General features: G+C 38.7%; 3 protein-coding genes across 6 annotated transcripts; 2 read left to right on the plus strand and 1 right to left on the minus strand.

Annotated features, from left to right (window-relative positions):
• The first annotated feature begins 626 nt into the window (after positions 1 to 626).
• Positions 627 to 3,115, plus strand: LOC116202381 (prohibitin-1, mitochondrial-like). Of its 4 annotated transcripts, none has more exons than XM_031533922.1 (6): positions 627 to 777; positions 1,499 to 1,676; positions 1,768 to 1,884; positions 2,041 to 2,211; positions 2,327 to 2,539; positions 2,639 to 3,115. In XM_031533922.1, the coding sequence occupies exons 2-6, from the start codon at positions 1,503 to 1,505 to the stop codon at positions 2,828 to 2,830; spliced, it is 867 nt and encodes a 288-aa protein (XP_031389782.1). In that variant the 5' UTR covers positions 627 to 777; positions 1,499 to 1,502; the 3' UTR covers positions 2,831 to 3,115. The 4 variants fall into 4 exon arrangements, with proteins under 4 accessions (XP_031389782.1, XP_031389783.1, XP_031389784.1 ...); XM_031533923.1 differs by having other exon boundaries at positions 768 to 829; XM_031533924.1 differs by lacking the exon at positions 627 to 777 and adding an exon at positions 872 to 1,212.
• Positions 3,116 to 7,199: 4,084 nt separating this feature from the next.
• On the plus strand, positions 7,200 to 8,403 carry LOC116202312 (glutaredoxin-C9-like). Its single transcript, XM_031533833.1, has one exon. The coding sequence runs from the start codon at positions 7,300 to 7,302 to the stop codon at positions 7,741 to 7,743; it is 444 nt and encodes a 147-aa protein (XP_031389693.1). The 5' UTR covers positions 7,200 to 7,299; the 3' UTR covers positions 7,744 to 8,403.
• A 4,717-nt stretch (positions 8,404 to 13,120) lies between these two features.
• On the minus strand, positions 13,121 to 14,641 carry LOC116202876 (probable O-methyltransferase 3). The gene is made up of 2 exons (XM_031534511.1): positions 13,814 to 14,641; positions 13,121 to 13,602 (listed from the first exon to the last, which is right to left on the minus strand). Exons 1-2 carry the CDS (start codon positions 14,570 to 14,572, stop codon positions 13,300 to 13,302), a joined length of 1,062 nt encoding a protein of 353 aa, XP_031390371.1. The 5' UTR covers positions 14,573 to 14,641; the 3' UTR covers positions 13,121 to 13,299.

A 14,641-nucleotide genomic window follows, 5' to 3' on the forward strand; every position in this document is an offset into this window, starting at 1 on the left:
TCCTGGGGGTTCAGGCAACTTGAACCTCTACTTCCCTATTCCTATCCCAACAAAAGTACATTGATGATGTCCTCACAGGATTTGGTCTTCATAATTCCTCTCTTGTCAAAACTCCATTCAATGTTATATAATGAAGTTACCCGCACATTGTGGGTAGGTTGCCTTTCCTAAAGTTTGTAGAACAAACATAAGGTCGACTCACATGAATTCTCTCCTCTTTGTAAATAGAACTTGTCTTGCCATAATTGTCTGCAAGAAAATACATAGAAGAGCGCGACCTTCTCTCTGATTGTGTATATATTTCGTTATCTGCAATAGAAGTTTTATAGTGATTCGTATATTCGAATCTAATCTGGGTATTAGCCCCATGAGGAATTTGGCCAACACGACACATGGACATCAAAGTCGATGTCGTCATGTGTCGGACTTGTGATTAGGAGAAGTTGACACACGAGTAAAAATTAATCTCGGATCAATAGGTCGAGATGAAAACACTTCTTGATTTCACTGAAAAAAAAAAATGGTCACAGCTCACAACTCACAGAAGTCGATACATCAAGATTATTGTTATCATAATGGGCCGAGCCCATTGTAAAGTCTAATATGGGCCGCCAAACCCGAGGGAACCTCCAAGCTGGCTTTTCTCTCAAGAAAATCATTTTTATTCTTTAAAACCCAAAAAAACCTCAGCGTCTGTCACTCTCACTCTCTCTCTCTCGTTTGCTTGTGGCCTAAGCAGTAATAGCTTTCTCTGGTTCGATTTCTTTGATTGATCGGGTAAGTCCAAGAGCTCTCGTCATGCTCATGCTGATCTTTAAGTTCTAGTTGGGTATGATGTTATCTTATCGATTCTTGTGTCATACCATGATTTGTAATTCGGCAATGGATAATGCTGGACTGTCATCCGCTTTTTCGCTTTTATACTAGCATTCTTGATTTCCCGTATAATCTTGTAAATCATGTAGACGAAGAGCCGACATGTCTGGGAACATCGTTATGGTATATGCTTTTAGTGTTTTGGAGTATATTTCGGAATGTTTGGTGATATTGCAAATCCATAAGCCCAGAGGATTTTGCACAAGCTGCAACTTTAGTGTTTCGAGGCTCACTGGTAACTAGTTTGTGCGTGAAATAAGACGTCCGTGCTTGCTAAAAATTTCGCTTGTGATTACTGAATTAGCATTGCGATGGAGACTTTCTAGCACTAATCAGGTAATCGTGCTACTTTCATAGTGGCTTTCGGTTTACTTTTCGACCGTTTTCCGCTTGAGTTATAATTAAATTTGGCTGGGTGATTTGTTGCAGAGCGTTTCTATTTCAGTTTGTCTATAACTACCGCCGATGACTGGGGACTAGACCTGCTCCATCAGGCTCAAATACTGTCTTTTCTCTGTTTTCCTTGCTTGTAGCCTGACTGCAGTCATTCCGGAAATTATTGTTTAGTGCTAAGTTTTTCAGAATGTTTAAAGATGGTCATCAGATTCTTCTCTGTTTATAGGGCTATGAATTTCAAGAACGCCAAAGTTCCTAATGTACCGGGTGGGGCTTCTTCAGCTTTGCTCACATTGGGAGTCGTAGGCGGTCTCAGCTTGTATGCAGTTGGAAACAGTCTGTACAATGTTGAGGGAGGGCATCGAGCCATTGTGTTCAATCGTATCACTGGCATTAAAGACAAGGTCATCTATCTTCTACTGTCGGTTCAGAATTTGGATATGGCCATCCATCTGTTATCAGCCGTTTTTATTTATTGTTAAACTATAATTGCAGGTTTATCCTGAAGGGACACACCTAATGATCCCCTGGTTTGAGAGGCCGGTCATCTACGATGTCCGTGCTCGACCTGAAGAGATCGAGAGTACTTCGGGGAGTCATGACCTTCAGATGGTAACTTATTCTTTTCAATGGCATCCTCAGAGAAGTGCTTAAAGATCTTTTGGTTTAATTTTTCGCCGTCAAATAGGTCTTTATACATGTCTGTGCATATGTGTATATATATATGAGTTGATGTAGATTGTTCTATTTTTTTGTTCCATTTTGTAGGTTAGAATTGGACTTCGTGTTTTGACACGTCCTGTGCCCGACCAGCTCCCTACCATTTACCGGACTCTGGGTAAAGATTACGAGGAAAGGGTGCTGCCATCAATTATTCACGAAACCTTGAAAGCCGTGGTTGCGCAATATAATGCGAGTCAGCTGCTGACACAGAGAGAGGCATGCCCTCTGTCTATGTTCCATCAATAGTTTCATGCTTCAGTCATTGTTTATAGCAACTTCAGATGAATCTCCCGCTTTGCTGCTAAGCCGGTCTTTCCTTCGCCCATTACAGAATGTCAGTCGAGAAATAAGGAAGGTATTGACAGAGAGAGCAGCTACCTTCAATATTGCTGTGGACGACGTGTCGATCAAGAGCCTAACCTTTGGGAGGGAGTTCACTGCTGCAATCGAGGCCAAGCAAGTCGCTGCACAAGAAGCTGAGAGGGCCAAGTTTGTCGTGGAGAAGGCTGAGCAAGACAAGAAGAGCGCAATCATCAGAGCTCAGGTCTGGAAGATAACCAACTATTCATTACTTGCCATTAGATTTACTTATGTTTTTGGGAAATCCGTTGTTCGACGGATTGATCTTCTCGTGTTTATATAGGGAGAGGCAACGAGTGCCCAGCTGATTGGCCAAGCTATTGCCAAGAACCCTGCATTCATCACCTTGAGGAAGATCGAAGCCTCGAGAGAGATAGCAAACACCATCTCGAATTCGAACAACAGTGTCTTCTTAAGCTCCGAGGATCTGCTACTGAACCTCCAGGGGTTGGAACTGGGAACCGCGAAGAAATGAATACCAAGGTCAAGAACGTGCACGCGGTTTGCTTTTATCCTTCTATGTCCTTTTTTCGGGTCACTTGAATTCTTCAACTCAGGAAAGTATGTATATAGCTTCTGTAGTTGAGCGAATACTGTCGACGGAGAATTGCATAGGCAGTCGACTAGCAAGAATAAATTCTTACTTCAACAAGCAGCAAAATAGCATTGCTCATTTGCTGGTAAGGAAGCCCTGTGAATTGCTACATTGGTCGATCTTATGTCGATAGGAAGGTCGAATGAAGTTCAAGATTTACCAATACTTGTCGATCATGTCTTTATCGAGTCTTTTCCAGCCTTATCGATCTATATCTGTTCTCTGTAGAGGAAATCAAACAAAACAAGTGGAAACGAACAAGCCGAGGAATCCGGATCTAGAATTACATGCGAACAATGAAAACATGACATATTCACACATTGATGGGTCGGCACACCGTCCGGCCGAACGAAATTAGAGTCTAGGCTTCAGCCCCGTTTCTCACCAAAAAAAAAAAAGAATTGCACGCTACGACCAATTCAATTATTTGTAATATTTACTTATCACCGAAAAAGAAAATTTATTTGTAATATATATTGATTCCACTTTCGGAAAGATGGAATCATTTTGCAGGATTTGACCAGGCCAATTGTTTTGTTTTGTCGCACGATTATTCCGTTGAATATAAACGTCGTTATTATGTAAGAGATGTTGTCAGCAATTTTAGATTGTTCTTCGTACGGGAAGAGGATTTCTTTATCCTGTCGGTGAGGAAAACTGCAACTGACTCCCGACCATATGATTATTCTAATTCCCAGCTCTTCTCATCTCGTTTTTTGGGTAAACATCCACACGAGTAGATATTTTCGAAAAATTTTCGAGGTCTATTACGTAATTTAAAAGTTTTACAATTTTCTTTTCATTCCAAGTCTATCATCGCCATCATTTCACATTAATTTTTGATGTGAAACATTGAACATGTAAGTCTGCGTACCTGACTTCGTAAATAACAAGCCGATCTCCTTATTTCCCTTAGCAAAGCATAGAACCGATCAAATGAGTCCCGTGCAGGTTCGTTCCTTAATTTCACCCTATTCATAAAATCTAATCACTCAACGAATCCACGTCATATTTCAAGATAAGAAAAGAAGTTTAATTAGGGCGGGTACATGCACTTACATGCATATCTTATAGTTGTATACATACATACATACATATATATATATATATATGATTTATGATTGAGCTTTATTAGTAGTGCTTGTGGCCTTAGAAAATTGGGCTCTTCCCCACTTCATTCAATGCTATTGGCCCTCCGTCCACGGTTTTTTGGTTCATGAAATCAATACATATATAAACACATATTTTTCATAAAAAAAACCCATCATATCGAATTGAAGACGAGAAGTAATAATTGCCCTCTTCTACATGTATTTGTGCGGCCCATAGCAAGGCCAACACTTCCAACTTTTAAAATTCGTAAAGGCACCAGAATCGCTCGCATTTATCATAAACATTTCTATCTAGAAACATTCAATAAAAATTTATGATCTCATAATTGACAAGGAGAAGTTCATTACGTGTAAATATCATTAGTTAGCAAATCAAATCCGCCTCACCTTATTGAAGCAAATAAGCCGTAAATAAAAAGCACAACGATGGACGTACAATCTTGAAAATTAATAATATTAATCGGGTAAAAATGATGCAAAAACTTGACGTAAGCTGGCTGATATTTTACTGGTCTCACGCGTCACCCAAATATAACGAATATTATATGACACAATATGGGTCAAATGCTCAACTAATATTTGCCTTGCATGCCTCACGCTTTGACGTGTAATTGAGTTGCTTTCCAAAAGGTTTTCGTGTTCACATCATTGTTCCACCTCCTAATAAACCTGATCATCAAACATATAGAAGATCAAACAAGGCCCGGATAACCATTTTCACTGATTCATTATCGAACTTGAACCGGTGCCGCGCGAGTAATAATAATATCCGAAACAAATTAAACAACACATAAATGTTCAATAGCATAGACGAGTCTTATGCACTTTTTTGGAAAACGAGCACATTCTATGAGGTTTCATAGTCTTTACAAGATTAGTCAGTATTCTAAATCATGAGAGAAATTTAAATATTAGACACTAACTTAAATTTATCTGTTCTAATAGTGTTTAATAACACTTGGAAAAACGTGGTTGGGGGGTTGAGTACTTAATACTCACCTGGGTGTGCTACGTCACGGTCACGTCACCACGCGGACAGCCACGTGGAGGGCAAGTACGGGATAACTGGCCCGATTTGGTAGAGACAGGCTGGTGACATCCTCCAGTGGTATCTGCGACACGTGGAGGGCCCGCATTTGATGTTATGGGCGGAGATTGTGACGCCACGGCCAGCTTAAGAGTGTCCGCGGTCGCTCCTCATCTTGACGTCAGCCCCTCCGCACCATCCGCGCGCGGCTCCTTTGGCTTTAGGTGCCCCATAAACGTCATCGCTTTAGGTGTTTTTTTTTCCCCCCCGGTATCATTTGCTATTTTTTCCCCGAAAATAGATTAAAAAATCACAAGATTTAGGGGAAATGTGACCTCACCAACTCCAAGCAAAATTGATAACGAAAACCAAATTGGATAGGGGAAGGGCACATCAACATATTCATCGCATATTTCCTTTATCAGGAGAAAACTGGAAATTGATTAGCTATACGAAATACATTGTTTACTAGAATATGTCACATACTACAAAGTTTTGGTTAGAACTTATTAAAACACGATACTCTTTTATTTTGAAACAAGCAGTTGGATTAGATTCGTTGTAATATGTACATTTTCTTTTCGATGATGATCACTTATTACGAAATTTTAAAGTCGAGATGATAAAAAATTCATTATTTTTAAGGATATATAATATCTCTCTCCTAGTCATGAGTCGTCCATATCCTAATGTGGAGTGACTTATGGGTAATTTCATATAGTATAGTAAGGCATGGGATGACGCCAGCACACTGGGAATGTGTATCTACGCATTTGTATCTTATCTATAAGAATAACCCATGGCAATAAAATTTTTTATGTGCATTCATGATATCAGATTGTTCCGGGTAATCATAGTTGATGTCGGATCTATCCATTAAATAGTAAAATTATTTTAATTTTGAATTTTAAATTTGAACACAAAATCTTATTTGAAGAGAAAAAATTAACAAATTATTTAAATTAATTGACGCTGATATTTATGATAATAATTAATGAATGACGAAACGGGGCCATGTGGGGAGCATCGAGAGGAGAATTCCGCGTTCTTGGCTACGCAATCATACGTTAACGCATCCACCCAAAATCACCAACAAAATCAATAAAAATCAGCAATCATCGTCATCTCCAATTGGCCCCCCTTTGTAGAAATGGACGTTAACTTCGGGAATTATGATAAAACCTCCCTTGGACACCACAAAAGGTCAGCTTCCTTTGGGACGTAGCAACCAGAAGTTTACCCCCATCTAGATGATGCAACGAAATATTCATCTATACACACATATGTCCCATGAGGTTGAATACTATAACCCGAGTCCAATTGCAGTGGCCAAAGCGGCTCGAACCTATATCTCACTCAAGAGAAAGCCTCAACTTCAAGCCTTGATCTATACTCAGCGCCGACATATATATCGGAGGACATGGGAGATCAGCCAATGTGCTTTAGAAAGATTCGAGTCCTTTTTTTTTTTGGGACAAGCAAGAGAAGGCGTAGACTAATACCTTCTGGATAGATATAAGAAATTATTTGGTGATCAAATCTTGTGCATGTACAGTCTAAGTATCAATGGAATTGCAATTTATAGATATACAAATATTATTATAATTATTATTATTATTAGCTCATGAGTAGTGGCCTGTGAATTTGAATAGTGGACAGTGTTATTAGTCTTTCATTCCTCAACAATATTGTTGCATAAAATGAGCATTTTCAGATTTCCTGTCTAACGCACCCATCCAAGCTTACTGCATTCTGGTCATTCTCCACTCCTCACATAAATTACGAGCACGAGACTGTAATAAGGAAACATTCTACGTACCTTAGATTTAGAACGGCAGACGTTGGAAAATCAAAAGTATCTCGAATTATCAAGAGCACGTGAAAGATACAAGCATATATCTAATTTTTGGGTGCACAAGTGTAGATAATATCAACACGGATTTTTCTGAATGTTGAAAAAGATAAATTAAATACGCAAGTATGTCGGCCAAAAATAAAAAATTAAAAAAGACAGAAAAAAGAAAGAAGACAAGGATGACATACAAACAACGTCATCCATAACTCTAGCAACCGTTGACGTACGACTTTCATCCCTCTCCCACTCCCCACCATCAGCACCACCTTCTCTGTCCTCCATTTATATTCTCCTCTTCCCACCCATTGATTCTCCGCCAAATCCTTCCATCATTTGTTTAAGTCGTCACACAGCTATGCAGCAGGCAATCTCTTACAAGTCATGGCTACCGATCCACACGGCCGACACCATAAACCGATCGGCGATCTCCCGGACGTCCTCGGGCCAGAGCAACGCAGGGGATGAGCCTGTGAAGGGGTCGGCGGAGGACGTGCGGGAGGTGGTCAGAGAGAATGCGGTGATAGTGTTCGGGAGGCGCGGGTGCTGCATGACCCACGTGGTCAAGCGGCTGCTGCTGGGGCTCGGGGTCAACCCTCCGGTGCATGAGGTCGATGAGAAGGACGAGGTGAGGACGGTCGAGGAACTTCAGGGTATCGGCGGCGGGGGTGATGGGCGGGTCCAGTTCCCCGCGGTGTTCATCGGGGGGAGGTTGTTCGGGGGATTGGATCGGGTCATGGCGACACATATTACTGGCGAATTGGTCCCTATACTGAAGGAAGCTGGGGCGTTGTGGCTCTGATCCATTATTAGAAATTAGTCCTTTTTCTTTTTCCTCCTCCCATTTTCATTTTTCATCATTGAACCAGAGAGAGGTTTACTTGTTCTCTTTTTTTTTTTAATAATTTGTACTTAGGATTTGAATGGAGTAAGTATATATATATATATATATATATATATATATTTGGTATTTCATCCAAAAAAAGTTACCCTCGACAGCTGTCTTGGCTGTCTCTCTCTTTTTTTCTTTTTTTTCCCTCCATTTCTTCTTTTCGTGGCAACACGAGATATATTCAATTTATTGATCGAAAATTATATTAAAAATCCAGCACTGCTCGTAAAATTTGAATACTGACTGTACAATTTGCGGGTCGTTATCTGTGTCTTTCTCTCGCATTCCCACAGCTTCTACAAGCATTGCACAGGAACTTACCTAAAGATGAATCACATGGCACCAACTACCTTACCTACCTTTTACCAGCTTTCATTTGATGACTTACTTATCCAGTTTCTGCTTAGTCAATCCCTTCTTCTACCTTGGATCAGATCTCACATGTTCGTGTAATTAGGTTACTATTATGTAACCAGATCATCGGCTTCGGGGAGAATGTGCTACCCAGAATGCAATGGTATAGGATGTACTAATCGACGTTTCTTATATACACCGGATACGTTCTATTTCCATTTGATTCCTCCTCATTGAAACGGGTCTCGGAGGATTCAATTCTTGCCCTGTAATGAGCAGGTCTGTAAAGATATAACATTCTAATCGAAAGATGGTACTCTTTGTTATAATAAAGCTTGCGCTGCTTCACATCTCTCCGTCAACATTCACGGTTACTCGATTTCCAACTCCTGTTAATTAACAGTGACTCCTACAGCAAAAGAATCCACAAGGACAATTGCAAGGTTACACAGGTGGAACTAGTATGAAAAAGAAAAAGGACAGGCCAAATTCTTGACTCTTGAGGTACGGGGAGAAGAGTCGAGACGAGACAAGACGAGACGTGAGCCATCAATGGATCATGAACATCTGCACCGTTCTATCCATTGCTCACTAGCTTCGTTAATGTGATGCGACAGGAAACAATAAACCAGTATTGCTCATGCTCGTCTCAACACTAGATTAGCACATCGATGATTAAACAAATAGGGTGTGATGTGATTGCTGCTGTCGCTACGGCAGTTGAAGTGTTCCTAACTAGTTTAGAATTTCGGCTTTCTAAAAAAACTCTGCATTGGCCACGACCGAAGCATGAAGAGAGTACTGCTATGAGCAACGGCTCATGAACCGACAATTTGGTCATGAACAATAGTCATGAAAGGCAATAAGAGTTGGGGTGCTCACTCTGAGAGTGGTTAGTTTACCGGACTGGAGTACCAACGCGCTCGAGGAATTTTGGCTCAGAGGTGATTTCGTCCTTCTTCTTAATTCATCTGCAGCTACTCCGAAGCCCCGAACAAGGCCTTGTGATGAGATGATTTCTGGCGCTAAGTTGATGTGTTGGGGGAACAGAGCAGAGCTGAGCAGCTTTCCCTTCTGACGTGATAATGGGCCACTCCGTGGCCCACATTTCCGGCCCATTCGGTGTCCAGAAGATTTCACCACCGTTTCGTTTTGGGCTTTGGCTGCCCACGGCTTCTAAAGCCGGTAAAATATTATTTTAATGGCGAAATCAACCAAAGTGATTTTTTTTTCATGTGTACTACGATATTCGAAAATTTATTCAGTTTGAGTCAGGTCAGCCTACTAAAGCATAAATCTCTTTCAATTATGAATTTTTTATATTAACAGTACTCTAATTCGATACTTTATTTAAGGGGAACAAACAAGCATCAAGCCTTTTAAACTTGTCCATATGGAGTCAATCAAAGTGATTGCCCCATGCAAAGGGGTAGCAATATGTTTCTACATGTCTGACTGATTAATTATGAGACCCCTTATAATAGCATTTTCTTTTGATTCAATAAGTTACATTACAATTTTAGAAATATGAGTGACATACAACACCGCCACGATCTTCAATCTATATCTATACTATATACATAAAAAAAATTGTGAAATTTTTTAATGTTTCTCGATATTTACTTTTCAAAAATGCCCTTTAAACTTTAACAAATAATGTATCTATATCTATTCTATTGTCTTATAATTCTTTAAAATATAACTCAATATACCTTTTTCATGTGAATTATACTATTCGTGACTTTCTAAATACATCTTTTCATTGATAAAAACCTGTAATATAATATAACAATAAAAATAAAGCATGTATACTGATTATATTCTACACAAATTAATGCAATTCTATACCATAATATAAACTTATAAAACTCTCATTTTGTTTTTCCAGATACCCATATATTTACCATGAAACTAAGATGTGTCTAAAGAAAAGCTCATGTGCTTCTCTCTCGCTCTCTCTGTTTTCTTTTTTAATCTCCAATTGAGAAGGAAAATATTTTATTAGCAAGGAATAAACAAGTGAAATATATTTTGTTTACTGCTAGTCTGCTAGAAAGAACGTAGCTAGTTAATCCTCTATTTTAGAAGACAGAATGAATTTTGTAAATTAAAGTTTGGAATAAGAAGGATCATTCTTACGTTTTGCCCACACAAAACAAACTTTACTTAAGATAATTTAATTTAATTTTTTCCTCAATTCAACAACACCAATATTTTTTTCTTTAAATTCTCTCTCAAACTTTTTCTTATGTATTATTACAATTAATTTTTTAATATTAAATTTTCTAAACTATTTAATACTTTCCCTCAATGTTAACACTTTTTTATCAATTCAACAATACAAATATTAATTTTTTTAATCTTTTTTTCAAATTTTCTAACATACTTTTTCTAACTACTTTTATCTTTTATCTTTTCAAATCAAATTAAATCAAACTTAATTTCGTTACAAAATATTATGATATATTATTTTTCCTTGAAAATAGTGGACAAAAAGTGTCTTGGATTGTAGTAAGAGATTTCATGAGAATTTTTTTCCTCCTTTTTTTGCTCCTCTCCACCACTTTTTCTACCCCTTCCTCTTTCTCCCACATCTGTGTCACACTTACACACCCGCACAAACAAATTAAAAAATTATGTAATAAAACTCGTCTTTTTGGACATATTTTGATTTCGATTAGTGGGGTTTAATGTCATAAACAGTAAAAATAATCGCAATGAAAGATTTGTTATTTGATATATTTCAGTGAAATTATGTAAAACAATCAATTGAATCTGTGTCACGCCGCCGATGCATGCTCTTGCAATTCCTAACTCACAAACCAGCCGAAATCATGTTACAAATTAGTGTATTTTAAAATAATTTGGGCCTACAAGTAGTTCGATGCGAAATTAGACGAGATGCATAGTCAGCAAGAGCATAGCTGCATAGAGAGTAGTTAAGCATCAGCACGAAATGAGACGCATAATCAGCATATTGACAATGGCCTGAGATATCAATCATAGCTCCTAACTCACATATCAATTTAAATTTTCACTGGACTTATTAATGGTTGGGTTTGCGTCCAATTTGAAAGTTTAAACCGACATGTTATTAAATAAACAATGGATTTATAAACCCCAAATATTCAGACTGGTTTTCCATAATGAGAGAATCTTAACAATGTACAAGATTGAGAAAGACGTTCCAATGGAATGACCCCTCTTTCTTTAGACAATCCAAAACATGTGAGTTTGAGTCTTATAATTAAGATTCGGACTAAATGTACCAAAAAAAAAATTACAAACTTTACTTTCTTTTTTTTTTTTTTACATTTTATCACAAACTCTATTTTTTTGCTAAGAAATACACGAACTTTACTTTTTTTTTATGTCGTATCACAAATTATGTTTTTCGGTTAAGAAAAATACGAATTTTCATTTTTTTAATCCCATTTAGCATCCTTTCAAATTTCCGTCAGTTTTGCTAACGTGGTCGTTAACAAATAATACGTGACAAATGGTCACTAACGGTGATTGATGTGATGGGCCATGTTATCAAAAAAATTAAAAATTTGAAGTTTGGGCAGCCGGAGGTAATAAGGAAGGCGCATAGCAGCGCCCATGAAGTTTCTTCGGAGAACCCATCGACCCCTCAGTGTGTCCATGAAGGTTCATCGGAGAAGTCATTAAACCCTTGATCAAGCCCACTGTGGCTTCGATCGAGCCTTGTGTGGTTTTGATCGAATTCTAGATGACTTGATTGAGAAGTTTTATCGAAACATTTGTGTTTTGATCGAAGCACACAGAGGGTTCGATGACTTTTCCAATGAAACTTCATGGGCGGCAGGTATGAAGGCCGCCACATTCCTCCCATCTTTCGGTTGCCCAAGTTTCAAATTTTTTAAATATTTTTTTGATAACGTGGCTCGCAACATCAATTACCGTTACTGATAATTTGTCACATATCATCTGTTAACGACCACGTCAGTAAAACTGATTGAAATTCGAAAAGATGCTAAATCGGACGAAAAAATAAAAGTTCATTTATTTCTTAGCAAAAAAATATAATTTGGGATATAAACGTAAAAAAAATGTAAAGTTCGTATGTTTTTTAGCAAAAAAAAAAGTTCGTGATAAAATATAAAAAATATGAAGTTTATGATTATTTTTTTTGGACAGTTACCTTCAAGATTTCTCTTATCCTACTATTATTCTAATGCCCTTTGAGACCCATAATAATAAGGAAAAAAGGGATAAAGAAAAGTAGTGTATGAGGTTGGTTGTAGTAGTACTTCGGAAAATGTGCAGCAATAGAGCTTTTCGTGCGAAATTATTTATGCGGAGGCGTTACATGTATATATGTGTATATATATATATATATATGTATTTGTGTTTTTTCTTTGATATATCATGGACATCCGGCTTTGCCCGACCAATAATCTCGATCCATGTGAATGTCCAATAAGCCCACTGGACAAGTACACCAATCATAGATTGTGCGAGTCATCTCAAGGGGATTTGAATTTGGGTAGGGATTGTGGAAAAACACTCACTCTATTACTAAGCCAAACCCCTTATATTTTTGCATTTATTAATTGTATCTATTACTTGAGGAGACGTTGGCACCCCTCAATGCATATCAATGTGGTTAACTTGACCCCTAATTGGAAAATATTTGAAGTTTCAATATAAAGATAAGAAATAAACAAATATCCTTTAATTTACCTAAATTTACAAATGATAATTTTTTTTGCGTGAACTTGGTATTAAAAAAAACGATTTGAGTCCCGACTAATCTAGTCGAATATGAACGATCTACTAAGGGATAAAATTTTCTCAATGTGAAAATTCACAAATTGGATAATTGCCCTCTTGACTAAATTTCCTGACTCTGTCACTGTATATCCAACGTTAGAAAAGTATAGATAGTATTTTGAAAAACATCACAAGGAGGAAATAACAACGCCCATCTAATCTCGTCTCCGGCCACAGAATAAAGTTACAATATCCTTAAGGCAACTTTGGCTTATTATCCCATACCGGGATAAAAAAGAAAACTTTGGCTTATTATCAAGTTCTTCTCGCAAGACTAATTACCAAATCCACATTTCATAGTAAATAAGAGGGGAATCATGGATAAACTTCAATGACAGATCGTAAACCCAATATAGGACTTATCTTGTAACCGCTAAAACCGGCATCAGTGAAGAGCTTGGCCCATTCCTCTCTGTTTCTTTCTAATCCCATGATGTTCATCATGGCTACGTCGGCCAAGAGCTGTGTTTCCTTAATCTTCTCATCTTCTTCTGTTGGGTTATCGATCACCATCTCTATGATGATCAACTTCCCTCCCTCCTCTTTTCTTGGTATGGCTTCCTTGCACTTCTTCAGTATTTTTACGCTCTCCTCGTCCGTCCAATCATGCAATATCCACTGTATAAATTATTCGATTTAGTAGGATGTTCTCAAACAAGGACTATCCAGAGCTAATTAGGCAAATCTATACTTGCTTTCTACCTCTGGTTCTAGCCTCAAACTATATACTGATCGTAATTTATGTATGTTTTCATCGGATTGATATTGATATGTTCTTGTAGTTCATCCCACAATAATGAAAAGTATATGTACGCAATGCGCATTGTACCTTCAAGAGAATTGCATCTGCGGGTGGGATTTTCTCATTAAACATGTCCCCTCCGACATACTTCAAGTTCCCAGTCCCTTGCAGACCGGCCACCACATGCGGGAGATCAAGCACAGTGTACTCCATATGTGGGAGCGCATCTGCGATGGCCTTGCCCATCTCCCCAGTCCCGCCCCCTACATCCACAAGCGACTTCAACCCTTCAAACACCCACTTGCAGCGGTCCATCAACACCCTCGCAACCAACCGAGAATCGCTTGCCATGGCACCATTGAATAGGCACCCAAACATGGGGTTTCTGGCCACAAGATCCCAGGGATTCATTCCATGGGCCGTCCCTACGGTGCAAAGATCATCATTTTGGAACCAGGCGCTCAAACAATCCATTGACTTCATCGGAATGGGATTGAGCATAACCCGAAGGTACGGCTCCACACTGAGGGGATTGTCTCTGATGAGGAGTTTGGAGATATTGTTAAGCGAATAAGCTGCCTCCTCCTCATGAGCTCCTCCTCTTTTATTGATCTGCAGCTCGAAGAAGCCTGAGTAGACGAGGACACGCATAACTCGGTATAGGCAATGGGCCTTCCCCAGGCGGACTGGGATCGCTTCCACAAGCTGGTTAAGGGTCATGGGTCCACCGTGGCTATGGATTGTGTCAGGTATGCCAAGTTCTATGGCGCATTTCAAGCACATCGAACTTATATAGCTGTAGCAATGGTTCCATATGTGGGCCTGAGCATGAAGAATTTGCTCCATAGCTTGCTCCGCTCCACCATCAGATGAAGATGAATCCAATGATGACCTTACCAATTGACTAGCAGAGGG

This window comes from Punica granatum, chromosome 4 (genome assembly GCF_007655135.1).
Source record: "Punica granatum isolate Tunisia-2019 chromosome 4, ASM765513v2, whole genome shotgun sequence".
Lineage (NCBI taxonomy): Eukaryota > Viridiplantae > Streptophyta > Magnoliopsida > Myrtales > Lythraceae > Punica > Punica granatum.

Excerpts from the sequence above, each read along its gene's own strand:
- LOC116202381 (XM_031533921.1), top strand. The coding sequence starts at position 1,470 with ATGGTCATCAGATTCTTCTCTGTTTATAGGGCTATGAATTTCAAGAAC. Across the intron at positions 1,677-1,767 it reads TCACTGGCATTAAAGACAAG|GTTTATCCTGAAGGGACACA; the intron begins GTCATCTATCTT and ends CTATAATTGCAG. Across the intron at positions 2,540-2,638 it reads GCGCAATCATCAGAGCTCAG|GGAGAGGCAACGAGTGCCCA; the intron begins GTCTGGAAGATA and ends GTGTTTATATAG.
- LOC116202876 (XM_031534511.1), bottom strand. The coding sequence starts at position 14,572 with ATGGAGCAAATTCTTCATGCTCAGGCCCACATATGGAACCATTGCTAC. Across the intron at positions 13,603-13,813 it reads CAGATGCAATTCTCTTGAAG|TGGATATTGCATGATTGGAC; the intron begins GTACAATGCGCA and ends TAATTTATACAG.
- LOC116202312 (XM_031533833.1), top strand. The coding sequence starts at position 7,300 with ATGCAGCAGGCAATCTCTTACAAGTCATGGCTACCGATCCACACGGCC.